The following is a 17,369-nucleotide window of genomic DNA, read 5'->3' as shown; positions in this document are numbered from 1 at the left end:
TCACAGGACAGCAATTTCACTGTGGAAATTAATATGGAAGGAATGTTATGGCCCTCGTGATCTTATGTTGTCTTTCAATATGATGGCTGCCCATTTAAGTACTCAAGATATAGCATAAAAAATATACAGGATAGTGGTATCCTGTAGTGTATTCTTTTCAGTAAATGGTGTTTTATGGTAGAAAATGTACATGTGACAGAATACTGTCAAAAAAAAATTATTAAAAATAAACAAGTAGCCTCCAGGTTATTAATTTTGACAGTACCCCACTGTTTGCTTTTTATTGTTATTACTATTTTTGTTGGGGATTAGAGAGCATAAGCCAAGTGTAATACAGTACATTGTAGATACAAAAATACTTGTCGCTTAATCTTTATTGTTACCGCAGTAAAATGGACAGATGCTATTGAAATCATAGTAACAAGCAATGTTTTCCTGCCAGCTGCATGGTTAGAACTTGTCTTTGGGCTTTTGGAAGAGTCAGGAGAATGACACAGAAGGGTTGGGCTTCTAAAACCATTAGCTCTAGAGGTGTATATTTCCAGCTGCAGAACACTTAACTTCAGAGCTACAGTTCATAGAATCACCAAGGTTGGAAAAGACCTAAAATATCATCCAGTCCTACTGTTCACCTATTACCAATATCTCCCAATAGTTCTACTAAAGAATATTGTTCTAATATGCTGCTTGGGTATTTCAGTTCAGCGCCATTCAATGGTATATTTATCTTTACTAGACATTAATAAGTAGGTTTAATATTCAAACCATGGTGTTAGAGATAAGTGTGCCAATGGGCCTTATCAGTTGAGCAAAATGTAAATTTTAACTTGTTTATCTCATTAGTCTTTAATAAGGCTGTGCTTTGCAGATCATGGCTGCATGATCTGTTGATTATATCCTCTAATCTATGAAGCAAAATGGCACTCTAATAATAGCCATACGTTGCTTGAAATCCTCCTATTCATGTTCTGGGATACTTAATGTATTTTTTTCCCTCCATTTAGAGGGCTTTGCGTCACCTTATCTGTTCAGTAACAAAATACAGAAATAAAGGTAAGATGAGACTTCATTGCTTGGAGACCTTGAGCTTAGAAACTTATCCCTGAGCAGGGGTTTTCCCAAGCCTTGGTAACAGTGACTTGTTATGCTAACAACAATCAAAGCCCTCCCAAATTCTGTTTCTCCTGCCTTACAGGAGAAACTGAGTGGAATGATTTGCTTTAGGCTCACATTGAACTCTTGCATGTAGGCTGGTCCTTCTGTGGCCTCTTTTATCAATTTCTTTGGACAGTTGTGTCTCCAGTATGCTAGTCAGAGAAGTAAGAGGAAATTTAAGAGAGATGGGAGAATTCTTCTGGCAAGTCCTCTTAATACTTTTTCTCATCAAAGTGATTATACAATTTTTGTCTGATTCCAGTGACTTTTGTTCAGCCCATCTAGAAATTCTCATGGCTTGAGGTCTTTCCCAGTAGATGCAAGATTTGGTACCTATGTGGGAGCATGCTTGGTTCTTGCAACTGAGGCAACAAACTTAATCACTTTAACTTGTAAATTGATTTGGTTCGCATTGAATTCTGTGAAGTCTTTGTTTTGAAAGTTTTATGCTAATCTTCTCTGTTTGATTTCTTTAATGATTACACCAGTTTGTAGAAAAATATTAGAATTATACCTCAGATTTCTCTGAAATGCTCTATCATGAGTGGATCTATCATTTAAATGGTTGCTAGAAGTGCAAGATTTATTTCTTTCCTTACCATCTTGTGTGAAATCGGTATTTAAAACCCTTTGTAGTACTCTGAGGGATGTGAGATGGGACAACTGGTGTAGTGCTGGATTTTAACTGCAGTAGCTACAGCCCTCAGGGGTCCACAAAATCAATTTACTGCTTCTGGTGGTAGGTTTACTGTGCTAGTAGTCATACATCATAGCACTGTGTTTTATTTTTTTGCGTTCATCTTGTTGATGATTGTGTTGGTAGACAGACATGCTGTCATGGGGAAAACTCCATTTTTCCCATTAGAGAAAAATTAATCTTGGCTTCCAGTGCTGCTGAGTTACAGGTTGTGGTGGCATTGTAGCAGCTCCACCTTTTATTGCTTAGTTCACCTGTTTTGATTCCAGTTAGCTTGATTGTTGTGGCATGTGTTATTGCAGATGGATGTGCTTTTGCTACCTGCACTTCTGAAGAGAGGTCTTCTACCAACTTTCATTAATTTGTCATTAGTCATATATGGTTGGCTCAGTGCTGACTCAGTAGTAACACCATTTATTTTCAGTTACTTCTTTAGAGTGTACACTTGATTGTAAATTGTCCTGTAAAGTCAATGAAGTGTCTCCTTGGACATTCAGTTAATCTCTCGGTACTGGAGGTTAATGTTATTCGGAGTGCAATACGCTTGAGAGCAGCAGAGATACCCAAGTGCTGGCTAGTGGAGAGACATTCAGAAAGTAATGTTTGAGTAACGTTCAAGGCATGTGCAAACAGACCAACTGTTGCGTACCTTTTCTGACTCTTTCTGCCTTCAACTTGTACTTTGGAGCTCTGAGAGATTGTTTTGTCGTATGTAACTTTGCCTCAGGCAGTTCTGCATAACATACATACTGCAGTTTTCAGGAAAACGATAAGGGTGCATTGAAAAAAAATGGGCTGAGGGCAAATGAGGTAGGAAAGGCACTAGATTTCAGGATTTCAAGTACTACTCAACTACTTGTAAAAACAAGAACTAAAATAAGTATTGGTGTGACTGTAACTTCTACAGCTCCAAAAGCCTAAGAAGGAGGGATGGCAGCAGGAGTGAAAAGCAGCAGCGTTCCCAAAGACGTGCTCAGAACTTTCCCACTTTGGGAGGCGCGGCCACAGGAATACAAACAGCGTATCGCGGGGTGGGACTTGTGCTTTCCCACGCCTGTAGTTGCCTCCTTAGGTGTTACAAAATCAGATGAGAGAGGCTGTGGTTCGACTTCGTTATCTGTCCAAAGAAGCGTTCTTGCTGGAGCTGGCATCCAGCTGCTTTCAATGCTAGGCTATCGGTTTTGAGCATTTCGAGTCTTAGAAAGTTTAAATAGTAAATGAATGCTATTTTTAGTGATTTGTGATGTTAACTCCACTTTTTGGTAGACACCATCTCCTGCAAAATTTGCAAGGTTCTTTGTTTTTCAGAGCACTCCCTTTTTTCAGATGCATAGTCCTCATTTGCAATTCAGAAAGGGCTATTATTTGCCCTCTCTTGTCCTCTAGGGTGTGGAGGTTGCTAATTTATCTTCATTCCTCATTGGACCAGAAAGATGTCTGTAATTCTGTTCACATTTATACAAAGGTTCAAAGGTAAGACTGAGAGATTATACAAAATTGTCATGATGCGTTAGATTTCTGTAATTCTTATATTGTTCCTTTACTTAAATGTTTTTCTTCTATCTTAAAGCTGGAAACACTCTGGAGACAAGTGCTGTAAAGGCAGTTTTTGTTTGTTTGTTTGTTTGCTTTGACCAATGCTGTTGTGCTGTTGTATGCCTTCCTCATCATCCAGACAGAGATGAACACAAGAATGGAAGATGCCGGAATTGCTTTCCATTTCCAGTTGTGGAGGACAGGGCCGGATCTACTATCAGAGTAGATCTGTGCTATGAGATGAGAGATGAAGGATTAATTTCCACTCTGCAAAATGGACAGCTTAACACTGTTTACACTTAAACAAATACTCCTACTCCTGGGAAAGCTTGAGAAACAAGAAAAACACCTGCTACCTGCATAAAATACAATGAAACTGAGCAGAAATGGACATGTAAATTCAGTAACACAGGAGTTTTCTTTGATGTGGATTTTTATGCACTAATAAGAATGCCAGCTATCTTCTTTGGATTTTGGTATTCACAAGCACACATATCAAAAGCAGAAAATTCCAAGTACATAGAGAACGCTGAAGTCTGCCGAAGTCCACTCAACTTGCAAATTTGTACTGGAATTTTTAAGTAAGTGCATTGCTGCAGGAGCAGAGGAAGGTTTTTTGTAAAGCTATGCTCAGAGATAGGGGAAATTTTACTTTACGGAAATGTTTGACTTTGCAATAGGAATTAATGTGACATGAAACTTCAACATTCCATGTCTGCTCTGAGCTGGAGTAGAAGGTGAGGGAGAGAGCAGCATTTCTGTGTCATTTCCTATGGGACCACATACCCGGGGTTTTCTGTGTTAGGTAGCTGGGAGGAGGGGGAAGAGCATTCTCTAAGTAGTACTTGTTCTGCCTTTGCTTTTCTTCCTCTTTCTTATCCTCGTTCTTCACTGAACAGTGTGCCATAGTGATTTGTGGATCTCGTCTTAAGCAATAATGTTTATTCAGTTGTTATCCCCAAATTAAGCAATTGATAGTCGTAAAAAGGATATGAAAGAAGGTTTTGCAATTGCTTTTCTCTTTGCCAAGCATGGAATGTAATTTAGGACAAAGAGAGTTCACTAGCTTCTGGAGCTTTCTCTAAGCTAAATTGCAAATGCCTGATGCAAACAATGGGTGGTTACACGATGTTCTGTTCTTTCTGTTTTTCATTTCTTTTTTTCTAAAAGAAGAAAAGCCCCATGAAAATGGATTTACGTTCATAAGTGTAAATCCACTAGATGTAATATTTTATTACAACTTTCTAGCTAATGTCAGGTGATGCATGCTACGTAACGTGAGGTATGGAAATGACCTTTCAGGTTTTAGTAGCTTATTAAGCTTAGTAGTTTTGCTGGGTTTTTTGTGAGAGGCATGTGCCATCTTACAACCTAATGAAGCAGTTGTTCTGAAGCTGTGCAACAATGTGCTTTTGGTCATCCCCTTCACACATTAGTTCATCCTGTCACTAGCAGGTTATAACAGTGTAGGAAATAATCTTGACTTGGTTGGTAGTCATCTTGGGTGGAAAGTCTGTCTGAAATGAGTACTTTCAGATAATCGTGTACAGAAAGATAAATGAGGATTTAAAGTCATCTAGTCAATTATTATAGTCTGTGTAATATAATGAATGTACTGAGAAAGTGGGAGGTTTGTACTGTATAATAGGTAGCTGCCTAAATTTATACACAGTTGTGAAATTATTTTTTTCCTAGGAAAAAAAACAACTTTGTATTGCAAATGAATTCCTGAGAGGAGAGATAAATATGCTTCTAGAATAAGTAGAATGTTAACAGCCGTGCAATATTAATTCCATGCCCAGCAGTTTAGATTTAATGGCGTATTATATCCTATTCTTGGGCTTTTAATTTGAGAGAGGCAAGTAAAGAGAAGTAAAACATGTGTGTGGATGAGAGAGAGGATTTCCGTGTGCAAAGTGGAAGTTCTTTTCTCAGTGAAAACTTGATAGTAATCCTGTGGAGAAGCTGATTGGCTTGTTGGTTTATTGATCAAGTAACCAGGGTGACCTTTTAACAGTGTTCTTGTTTTAACTCTTGTGCTTGGGCTATATTTGGAATCTGTTGAATCATGTGAGATTTTGGGAGGAAAACAATGTTTGTGACTTCTTTATCTTGAAGTAGAGATATGTGGAAAGTTTACAACATATATTTGCATTTTATTCTGGATTAGTGCTGAAATCATGCACATCATCTTTAATGTCGCTTTCTGTACTTGAAAACATTAGTCTTGGACAACTTATGTTTATTACAAGGACTTGTTTGACATGTTATGCAAATCACTTGAAAAACTGTTTACATATTACTGTTGTAGGCATAAAATATCTAGCTGAGTCTTGTTTTCAGCAATCTGTGTATGAGAATTACGGGTGTATTGATAACTGTTTTCTAGACCATTGTTCTCTCAGGAAGGTAGCGCTTCCTTTTTTGTATGCTAATGCTCTGAAAATAGTTTCCAATCTTCAGAAGATAGCCTTCTATGCTTCACTAGCCTCACTCATTTTCCTCTCAGGAAGGTTTTCCAGATACTGATTATTTGCTTGTTATGAATTTATTTTGTACCTTCAGCTATAGGCACTGTTTAAACTTTAAAAAAGAAAAAACATATGAAAACAAAACCCCTTTAAAAAGGAAGCTCATTCAGCATTGCACCTTCAAGAAACTTGTGTTTTCCTAAACTATGAGCAAGCTGGGGCCAGGCTCTTGTGACCTAATTCTGACATCTGTGTCACATGTTATCTTGGAAAGATACAGGTTTTTCTCTTTCACAAGCATAACCAGAACATAAAGTAGGGTTTATGTAATGTCTGTTTTCTGAATATGCCGTTCCCTCCGACTCCTGTGTGGTGACAGATTTTGAAATAAACTCTGTACAAATTCCCTGTAGAGATGGGGATGTTGGCAACAACTGCTTTTTCCCAATAATTCACTTCAGTGATGACTGAAAAAAAATTACTGCTGTAGATGCAGCAGCTGATATTTGCAGTTCCTCTATGAATCAATGAATTGGTAGTGTAGCTCTCATTTGATGTCATGTTCTGTACCCTTTGGGGTTGTTCTCCTTTGAAACTTGATATGAAAGTATATTCACAGTATGGTTTTAAATTGAGGTTTTTCTGCTTGTTTTTTTATGATCTCTCACCCAGTCCAACTACGAACACTTCAGTCTGTGGTCATCGGCCATGTTAACGAACGACTTGGTTCTCTCGGGGAAAAATGCTTTTCTTTTGGTTGTGTTTTGGGAATGAACAAGTGAACTTAAAGCTCTTCAGTCAAGCTCAATTCAATGATGTCTGCATTCCTTAGCATATATATAGGAACAAACTTTTCTGCAATGTAATTCTAATTTTCAATTTTAAATTAAGTACCTAATAGTCCTTTTATAGTAGTTGTCTGTGATAACAAGAGAACTCAGTCATATGGCATCTGAGTGTTTCTGTCAAAGGAAGCATAGAGAGATGTATCTTGGATGCTATGAACCTCAGCTGCCCTTTTATTTTCAAGTTTTTAACCAGCATTATATGTTCTCAGCCTCTAATTGTCACAGAATTGTCATCTTTCTGTAGTAGGCCAAGAGTGGGGGAGATCAAATAAAACAGAGAAACAGGTTTATGTTCCTTATAAGTCTAAAAGGAACAAGTAATACCACTAGACTGGCAACCTTATTTCCCACGGCCCTTTCTTAGTTTCAGATTGATGACCTAGGAGTATGAATGTGCAGCTCCTTCCTCCTGGGTCTTTGCAAGAGTACCTGCAGTGATGGTAAGCTCCTGAGTTCCAGGAAAATTGCTTGTGTACAAATGATGGTGGCGGATAAACATGCCCTGTGGAGCCCTCCTTAAGGTCAAAGTCTCCGTCAGGTATTCCGCTTTGTTTAATTACAGTTTCCTTGAGCATTTGCTGCCATTTCTCTAGCTTTGGTAATATGCCCTTTGTTGAACTGTCTCTGCTGTTTAACTGTACCTCCTAGGTCCACTGTATGTAATTTCTGGCCTAATCCATCAATGCGCTTTGGACCATACTATCCAACTGGGCTCTCTGTTCTTTCATTTTATCTGATCCATGCAGCAAAAATAGCTGTAGATTTGACTGAGCCTGTGTTCCAGTGCTCAGGCTGTAAGTGAGGGAGTTGATCCTGGTGCCTGCCTTTCAGCGGGCTCATTTATGCTGCTGCTGCACTGTAGAATTGGGGTGGTTGGGTGTGCACCCTGCCTGGTACCACTGCTGCACTTACTCGGGTATTGCTCGTTCACATGACTGAAGAGCTGTGTATTTATTTAATGCCATGAGCTGAATCCCCTAATGACTAACACCATGGGATTATGTGGATCACGTGAAGAGGTTAGTAGTACCCAAGTTTAGCTATCTGAGCTGGTGTGAAGCCACAAAAAGCATGTGTGTACAGTATCTCTCAGGAGGTTTAAGGATAGGTGAATAGTGTTTTTAACTGACTGCAGGTGGGACAGGAAGATTTTTATCTCATTATAAAACATGCTGTGTGTAGTTTCTCTCAGGAGGTAGAGCTTCTTATATGGTCTCCGTGGGGACAGGTCACACAACACTTTCATGTTATCAGGTTGGATTAAATTGTGCTTGATGAAAACAGATTGATACTTTATTAACCATGTTGCTTCACAATTTGTGATGGCTTGTTCTCTGTTAAGCTTTTAAGCAGATTGCTTAATTGATGTAAAACATCTTCTTCCACCTGCACATGGAAGGCATCGTCTCACTGCAGATACTGGATAGTGATGACAGGTGGAAGAAAGCTGGCTGAATGTGAAATGTTTGTTTGAGGTGGACAAAGGACAAGACAATTAGTGGACTGCAGTATTGAAAGGTGGAAAAACAAATGAAGGAGGAGGGGAATTGTTAATGTCATTTAAGTGTTCCTTTGTTAATATGTCATAATTTTCCTGCTAATAGAGTTCCACTGATGAGTAATACTTAAGCAAAAAGAGGACCCTATGATGCAGTGGCTTTTGACCACCAACATTTTTTCAGTTACCCACCACAGTTGTTGTTCTCCACGGAACGAGCTGTATCCCTTCTGCATTTTGGTAGTGAATGTATTAGATCATTAAGAGTGAGGGTGTGACTCCTCTTCATAGGCTTGTAGCAAAACGTAGTCCCTAAAGAAAAGCTGACAAATGTATGCAGAAAGTGTTGTTTTCCATCAAAAATAAACAAACCTTGAAGAAGGTCTCTTTTAAGCTGGAATTAAATTGAGGCATGCTAAAAATTGTCACTCTTTTTTTTTCATCTACTGTCCCTCATCCACTTATCAGAGAGTGCAGAGATGTGGTTGTATAGCAGTGCTTAAGACCACATAATTTCCCTCTGCTCCTTTGAAGTTGTCTAATTTCAAGCTCCTTTATGCCATGCTGTTCCATGAAAATCTTTCGGGATATGCTGTTTCTTTCATTAACATAAAGGCTTCTTATCCATCTCTCCCTTGTTCTGGACTGACAGGGTGGAAATCTTTTACCAGCAGAACAGCATTCAGAGTTTGGTTACAGAAGTACAGCTGCACATGAGAACTGCTGGAGAACAGTTCTTAGAGCTTAAGCAGAATACAGCTTTGATGATTGAACTCGGAAACCTTGTAGTGTATTTTGGCTCTGTATTCTAATATTGCCTTGCTATGCAAGGCTGTGCATCTTTTGTCTGTATGTCATGTGTTGCCTGATAAGATCTAATCATGCAAACTTCTTTGCTGCTCTTTTTAAAATCAAAAGTGAAAGTTGTGAAGAGGTGTTCCAGTGGGTGTGGACTTTGCTGCAGAGATCGGCTTCAGGGCAGGTAAGGCTGCACTGGGCAAGGGAACTGAAGTGAAAAAGGCTGACTAAAAAGCTTTTTTCAGGGCTTTTTTTGAAGCCAGCAAATGTGATGTGCCTGTGCAGGGGTGCTGGCAGCTTGCAGTTTACTTGGTTCCTGTCACCAAGGGGAAAGTGGATCCTAGCCCAGGAGCTGGTGGGGCACGCTGAGAAAGCTTTAAACTAGGCATGAAAGGGGAAGGGCATAAAATGAGACTTCCTAGAGTGAAGCGTGTAGTTCAGAAATTTTGACTAGATTTGATGGGGGAAGAGAGTGGATGTCAGTGGGACAGTGAAGGGCTCAGGGGCGTTGTTGTAGGAGATCACAGGAAAAAACCTCCGAGCTGTCCTGAAGGATCTTCTGAGAACTCCTCAGAGTAGGTAGTGTTGTGGATCCCCCGTCCAAAGCCCTCTAGGAACCAGCAGGGGGAAATTTCAGATTTCTTTTGGAGGTTTGAGGGAGGGGCCCTTTAGAAAGATGGTGTGTGGGAATACAAGAAGGACTGTACAGAGCATCAGCTGTGCAGCCAGATAAACAGCATGAGAACCAAGGACACCTCTAGAAGAAGAAAGAACAGCTCGCAGCTCTGATTGGATGACTGCGCGCATGAACGATTGAAGAAGTGTTTGTGAAGTGTTCTGCTGATATGTAGGGGTGAATGGGAAAGCTAGGAAAAGAAAACTTGTGAAGGTATATAGGTGATGTGAGAACTTGTAGTAAATGATTTGGATTGTTCACATCTGAGTCCGTGCATCAGATGCAGCAGTGGTGTGCCAGAAAGCCCAGCTTAAGTGCCTTTGCACTAGTGTGTGCAGCATGTGGGAAATAAGCAGGAGTTGGAAACAATGATGGGCTTGGAAAATTATGATCTCATTGCTATCATGGAAACATGGTGGGATAAATCTCACGGCTGGCATACTGTGATTGAGGGCTACAGGCTTTTTTTTTTTAGATGAGATAGACATGATAGGAGGGGAGGGGGAGTGCTAGAAAGTGGATAGGTTGTGAAGAGCTGTCTGACTAACAGCCATGACCAGACTGAGAGCCTATGGACAGCTTGGTCTAGTGGCTGGTGACCCTGCACATAGCAGGGGATTGTAACTGGATGATCATTGTGGTCCTTTTCAACCTAGGTCATTCTATGATTTTATGATTCTATAACTTGACAAAGGATTCTCCATTGAGCTGTTCTTCCAGTGTGCTTTGCAATAAAATAAGTACTTCTGTTGTTTGAGGAGTTGAGCCCTGTAATTAGCTGTGGAATAAGGGCTGAAGATTTACAGACTTCTAAAGGAAAACTGAAAGCAGGTATCTACTGCCAGTCCAGTGGCGTCATCATTAATCTAAAACTACTCAGTTCAACACTGAACTGATAAAAAATGATTAAAATAAACAATTATTTTTGTTTTTAGTGATGCCCAAGTTCATGCCAACCTCTTCTTCTATGTTTGGCATGAATAAATTATTTCATTTTCCCTAATTTTTATGCAGTATTATCAGGCTATTTGTCCTACTTAGTCAGAGTTAATTTTAGTTTGCAAGGAATAATTCAATGTTGCCATTACTGAAGCACATTTGGCCTTGCAAAATAATTGGGAAAACCTGCTAATCTAGTGGAAAATAAATCTGCTTACAGTGAATACAATGAATATATTATTTGTACTGTTATAATAAGAGCATAGGAACTGAGATAGATTTGTATCTTAAAATATAATATCTCAGTTTCGTTTTTTCAAGCATGTACCCTGCTTTCAGTATTTACTGTGCTGCCACTTAAATTGATAAAATTGTGTATACTTTTGAAACAGTATTTCAGTCTCTGGAATCTTCAAAGCTTATACAACCTATTAACGTTTTGTATTGCTAAAAGATCATTATGGTTTCCAGATTGGAAATATTCACTTCCTTAGGGGAATTGAATGGATTTTAGGGAAGTTATTGCATGTTGCAGTCTTGCTTCTTGCTGTCTAGTTGCTTTTAAAATAGAGATGATTAAAAGGCCACAGTCTTTGCCACTGGGAAGGAAGGTCTGTGCTTTCTAAATTTCTGATCTGATAGCTGGGCTAGGTGCAAGTGGACATAATATTTGCTAGAGGCAAGTTGCTTTGTTTTTGGCTAAAAAACATAAACTGGGCAGTTATGCTCTTTGTTCCAACCTTTACGCTGTCTGTTTATGATAAATTTGTGCAGTAGGGGTGGACATTCAGAACAAACATTTTGATTGAATTTTGCTGTCTGAGAGGTTTCTGCTTGTCACCAAGGGATGGATGAGCATTTCAGGATTGTTATTAGATATGTAAATACCTTTAATGTTGTGATATATGTACATGCAGTTAAGCGCAGGGGTTTTTGGAACATGTGAATGCTGGAGGTGAATTTGCTGATTTACAGTATTTGTCACTCCTATCCCAAAGATCTCTGTGAAGCAATGGGAAAGCATTTGTGCAGGTAGTAACAAAACATTGCAAGTAGACTGGGCAGAATGTATGCAACAGCAGCTCAAGGGAGTCTTTGTAAAAGTTTCCTGTGGTTGGTGGTACAGAATTCCTACAGTTTGCAACATTTTTTCCTTTGTCAACGGTCGTTTCCCCACTTGTTCCCTTTTTCCACCTCCTCCTCTTCCCGTGGGTCTGCTCGCCCCCTGGCAATGGAAACAGACAGAACTATGACAAAAACCTGTGTGCTTTTCATCTACCACCATCAGAGTCTAGAGAAGATGTGATTTAAATCAAACTGCTGACATGAATCAGAGAATACTCAGTGTGTCAATATGAGAATGCCCAAATCAGGATTTGGAGATGGCAAAGAGCTCTTAAATATCAAGTATAAAAAATAAACATGGGGGCCTTCATGTAGGAAAGCAGGGAGCATGCTTGTCATGGGGGGGCATATCTGTTCTTTGCATTTACATTCCGGAGCTTTGCGTGCATCTCAAGAGTCTTATGTTGCCAGTTTGATTTTTATCAGCATTATTGAAGAAAGCCATCACTTCCCTTTTATTGTTCTTTGCTAGCTTAAATAGTTGACCAGAAGTTTGTGATTTGACTTTTGGTATTGTTTTGATGACTATCTCCCATGTGATATGTAGATGTGTAATATCACCGTCTTTTATTTAAATAAACTCTTTAACAATATGCAGACTCTACCTTGAAACAACCTCTAAGTTGGAAAGTCAAGCAACTCAAAACTAGTAAATTCCAGAAATGAGCTTGCCTCTGCATTGTTAATTAAGTTCTCTTGCTGCACCTTATGATACCATCTTTAATTACATGATCACATTAGTTTTTCTAAAGCTGCTTGCTTGATTTCATGCACAGGACAGATCTGCTTGAGGGGTGAATTGGGGTTGTACAGCGAAGGACACTTCTGCCTGCAGGAGTCTGCTCAGCTGCTATGGAAATGAGAAGATTTGTGTTTAGAAGAGGGCTGATGAAGGGGGAACTGATTTGCAGTGGGCAGGTGATGTAAAGAATAGGTCAATTAAACATTCTTCTGGGTTGTTAGTTATTATACTAAGCAAACTACTCGGAGCAGGCTTTTTCTACTGCTCCTAGAAAATGTCACCAATAGGTATGTGTGTGTTGAACACATGGTAGGAAGTGGAGGGGAGCATTGTTTTGCAAGCAATGTTACTCAAAGAGACAAATGGATCTCCAGATTTTTTTCTTCAAAAGGGATAAACTGTGTCATGTTAATTGTACTGCATGGGAATATTTAGTAAATGCTTCATATGCATCTTACGTGCAAGGGCTGGGGGTTAGAGGGAAGATCCTGGTATGCAATTGAATCTTGAACATGTGAATATAGAGACGAACAAGGTGGCATTTCATTAGAAACTTTTCTTTGTTTTCTGTTTGTCTCGGAAATATTAATATTGTAGTCTGGAGCTTTTTTGGCTATTTTAAACACTGCAAAATTTGCTGTTATTTTTGTGGCAGTCTGTATGTTTCGCTGCTTCAAGAAGATATGTTGTGCAGAGCATACCTGCAAAGAACAGAGATATCTGTTGCAGGATAAATATCTTTTAGCATACGTGCATAGGAATATCTACTATATGAGCAAAGAATTGCTTTATAGAGTGTGGCATCTTATTGATTTTGTAATGTGTTTAGAGATTTGGTAATGTGTTTAAGTAAGCCAAAGAATATCCAGGTCTTTTGGGGTCCTAATGGGGAGGGAGAAAAGCAGAACATTTCAAAATGTACTCCAATGAAAATAATTCCTCTATAGTACTCATGAGCTGTAGGAACATGTTGCGTGTTTATTGTCCTCCTAAACTCTGGAGTATTTTTTGCTCTGATATCAAATTTAATTAATAGCCTAGTTGGTTTGCAACTAGGTTTGAAAGCTGAAGGAGGGACAAAAAAAGTGGAAACTGTACAACACAGAAATTGGCTCTAAAAGGAATAACTTGTTCTCTTAAGCCTCTCAAATATCTGGGAGATATCAGTCTTCGTTTCATTTTAACTTTCTCTTGTGGATTTGAAACTGCTTTGATACTCAGATAGCTAGGATATTAAATAATGGATGAAAAGGAAGTGCAAATGTTTGGTCTTATTCTCATATTCCTTTAAAAATGATGTCTCAATTTATTTGATTTTGAATACATGAAGTTTTTTTTCTTTGATGTCTTTTTTTTTTTATTATTATTGTCCTTTGGAGTAGATAGAAGTACGTGCTTCTATCTGCATATGATGTTCAACAGTTATTTCCATCTCTTTATGGCATGCTTTCTGATGGAAGCATTTAGATATTTGCATTTTTATCTATTCTTCTGATATTGTTTTTAAAAATCTAGAACTAACTTGTGCTTTTTTACTAAAGTAGTCTGTTCAACATTAGTTATTAAGGCACACTGAATAGAGTTGTGTTTACAAGACAGAAACATAATGGAAACATAAAAATGTAGTGTATGCCTACAATGCTTACTGCATGAGCTTGATGTATATTTGTATAGCGCCTTTGTTCAGAAGACCTGCTTGAGGATGTTAAATGAGGAAGAGTCTAAGATGGTGGTCACATATAACATGCTTAAAAATTTCCATCCTCCAATTGAATTGAAATGAAAAAAGGTTTTAGTGATATCTTGAAGTAGACTCTCTATGTGTATGTGTGTGTGTGTGTATATGTATGTACACATAAAATTTGATGTATATAGATCTGTTTTGTGTTTTTTCTTAAACAGAGTCCTGTGGATACCAAAGCTCAAAACAGGATATTGATCTCTTCATGATGCTTGGACATCTTTTACTAACAACAAGATTTTCAAAGGAAATTCAGCATGGCCTAGTGGGTTGACCTTTGGAAACTTTATGATGTCCTCTGGAACTAGTATCAGAAAACATCAGCAGGGTCTGAGCCTGCAGGGTGTTGACCCAGAAACTTGTATGATAGTGTTTACAACACACTGGGCACAGGTAATGCTACTGAGTTTTATTGTTTTGAAGTAGGTTGTATTGATGGAAATTTACTTCATTCTTACTTCTGGAGTTATCCTGAGTTTCTGAGGAACAAACATGTTTCATGCAGAATGTGACGTTGAACTGACTGATGAAGAAAGGGGCAGTAGTGTTTCTGAGACATTTTCAGTGTTAAAGAGGTTTTGTTCAAGAGCCATCTATTGCCACTTAATTGCAGTAACACGCTCATGTTGGGGGAGGAGCAGTTGTTCCATTGTGGTTTTGTGGCAGTTGTCCTCCACAAAAGGACTGAATGCAGTGGCTTTTTCAGATAATGAACTTCATTGATTGCATGCAGAATAGAATTTAATGCAGGGGTTTAAGTGCTGGGATGATAATTATTACTCAATCTTGAATTGTATATTGAATGTTGCGAGAGTTTTGGGGCACTGGTAGCCATTTGATATTACTGAAGATGTGGCAAAGACCTATGTGGGCTTCTTTACCACTGTGAACCACCTTATGGCATTGATGCTCTTGAGCTCAGTTACTCAGCATGAAGGGCAAGCCCTTTGATTTCAGCCCTGTCTGACGGAGAAGCTTATTGCAAATATTACAACTCAGTTCTGAAGTCTTAGGAGAACCTAAGTTTTTTAATGCTTAAGAGAAGTCCAAGTTTTCAGCAGTAAGACAAGTGGCAAATTTAGGTCCTTATAAAAGTGACGAAACAACAATTAAATTATGGTCTTGGGTATCCAAAACATTGATGTCTAGGAAGCTTTATTGAAAGAAACTAGAAGATTAAGTACAGTAGATATCATTTTGTTTTAAGTTCTGCGTTACGAATTTTGGAGACTTTTTTCCCCTTATGTATATAGGTAAGTGGATATTTTCAAATGTATGCTCAAATGATTGATCTGCCTTTGTTTATTTTTAGGTTCTAAAAATCTTAGAGAAGCATGATCCTTTGAAAAATACTCAGGCCAAGTATGGTGCAATTTCACCTGATGAAGCCAGCACTGTTCAGAATTATGTGGAGCACATGCTTTTCTTACTCATTGAGGAGCAAGCAAAGGATGCATCGATGGGGCCCATTCTAGAGTTTGTGGTCTCAGAAAACATAATGGAGAAGCTTTTTCTTTGGAGCCTGCGGAGAGAGTTCACTGATGAGACAAAAATTGAGCAACTCAAAATGTATGAAATGCTGGTAACCCAGTCTCATCAGCCTTTGCTACATCACAAGCCGATCTTGAAGCCTTTGATGATGTTGCTGAGCTCCTGCTCAGGAACAGCTACTCCAACAGTGGAAACGGAGCTGGTTGTTCTCCTGAATCAGCTTTGTTCTATAATAGCCAAAGATCCTTCCATTCTAGAACTGTTTTTCCACACCAGTGAGGACCAAGGGGCTGCCAATTTCCTCATATTTTCCCTCCTGATTCCCTTCATTCATCGAGAAGGAACAGTAGGCCAACAGGCTCGTGATGCGCTGCTCTTCATTATGTCCCTGTCGGCAGAAAACAACGTTGTTGCAAACCACATAGCAGAAAATACCTATTTTTGCCCAGTAAGTTGTTCTTGCTTGGTCTTGTGTTAAACTAAGCATCGTTATTCTTCTTGTCCTGCTCTGTCTTTTTTGATAAAGATATGTTGTAATGTACTACTACTTTTATCTCTGCTAAGAACTGTTTTACAAACATAATACTGTGTAAGCCAGGCCTGACTCCAGATGCAGTCTTTCTGCTTGTTCCCACTTTACCAGTGCAGTTCCTTTCTTTTGGACCCACATAAGTGTATGTGGTGTGTTGGTTTTTTCTTTGTTTGTTTTTTTGCAGGCAGTGATTATAATTGGAAAATTGATAGGAGTAGAGCAGAACTCTTCAGGGAAGGAAACTGATCTGTCTCACCCTGAGGACCCTGTAAAATTTTGGGAGTGAAGGGAGTAGTAGAAGTGAACCATGTTTTCTCAGGTTACTGATTCTGGTGGCGAAACTTGTTTACATCAATTGTGTTTATCGTACCATAATGTCAGTTGAACAGTCCTGTAAATGGAAGACAGGCTCTTTGTCACAGGTCTTGAGGTTCCAAGAGGCCATCTTGGCCATAACGCCATCATGCTATGTAGTCTGTTACAAAGCTTGGTAGTAATGTTGCGTTGTTAGATCTTGCATATCAGTCATACTACATGAACAGAATATCTTAGTGATTAAACAAATAAATAGTCTAACGAACACTATATGCCTGCTTCTTCATACCTGTTCACAAAAATTGCTTTGAGATCTGCAATGGATAGGCTCAAAAGCAAGTATCATTCTGCAGAGAAGATGCTCTTCTGCATCAGTTTTTTTGGCCTGCCCATCCATCTCAACATTTGCACAGTAGGTATTCCAGCCATAGGTCCCTATTTACTCTCATATTACTATGTCCTATGAGAGTTGTGTAGAATCAGGCTTGCAGTCTGGAGGAAGCCCATAAGTTCCAAAATGAAACTTGTAAATGGCTTCCTTTGTCAGTTGTAAATATTGCATCAAGCATCTTGTGCTGAGAGACTCCGTTTGACCCTATTTAATGGATACTGCTAAAAATATGAACTTGGTAGTTAGATTGTCCCTGAGACAGATAGCATTATTGGATCCATGCTATAACTTTCATAATTACATCTTCCATTTAATTAAAAAAGAAAAATCCTTTTTACATTGAAGATAAAAGCCAACCATATTAACCTTCAAACAGCAGGGAGCCATGATTGACAATCATTCTAATTAAGATGG

At 38.8% G+C, this 17,369-nt stretch overlaps 1 protein-coding gene across 1 annotated transcript in view; it reads left to right on the top strand.

Annotated features, from left to right (window-relative positions):
* Positions 1-17,369, top strand: part of FHIP1A (FHF complex subunit HOOK interacting protein 1A) — a 78,882-nt gene that overhangs the window by 30,215 nt on the left and 31,298 nt on the right. Inside the window, exons 3-4 of the mRNA XM_072335429.1 lie at positions 14,388-14,619; positions 15,539-16,165. Coding sequence (XP_072191530.1) covers positions 14,515-14,619; positions 15,539-16,165 — 732 coding nt within the window. The 5' untranslated portion in view covers positions 14,388-14,514. The remainder of the gene's footprint in view (positions 1-14,387; positions 14,620-15,538; positions 16,166-17,369) is intronic.

Source organism: Excalfactoria chinensis, chromosome 4 (assembly GCF_039878825.1).
Source record: "Excalfactoria chinensis isolate bCotChi1 chromosome 4, bCotChi1.hap2, whole genome shotgun sequence".
Taxonomy (NCBI): Eukaryota; Metazoa; Chordata; class Aves; order Galliformes; family Phasianidae; genus Excalfactoria; species Excalfactoria chinensis.
Note: the sequence above shows the minus strand (reverse complement) of the source record. Positions and strands in the feature narration are given on the sequence as shown.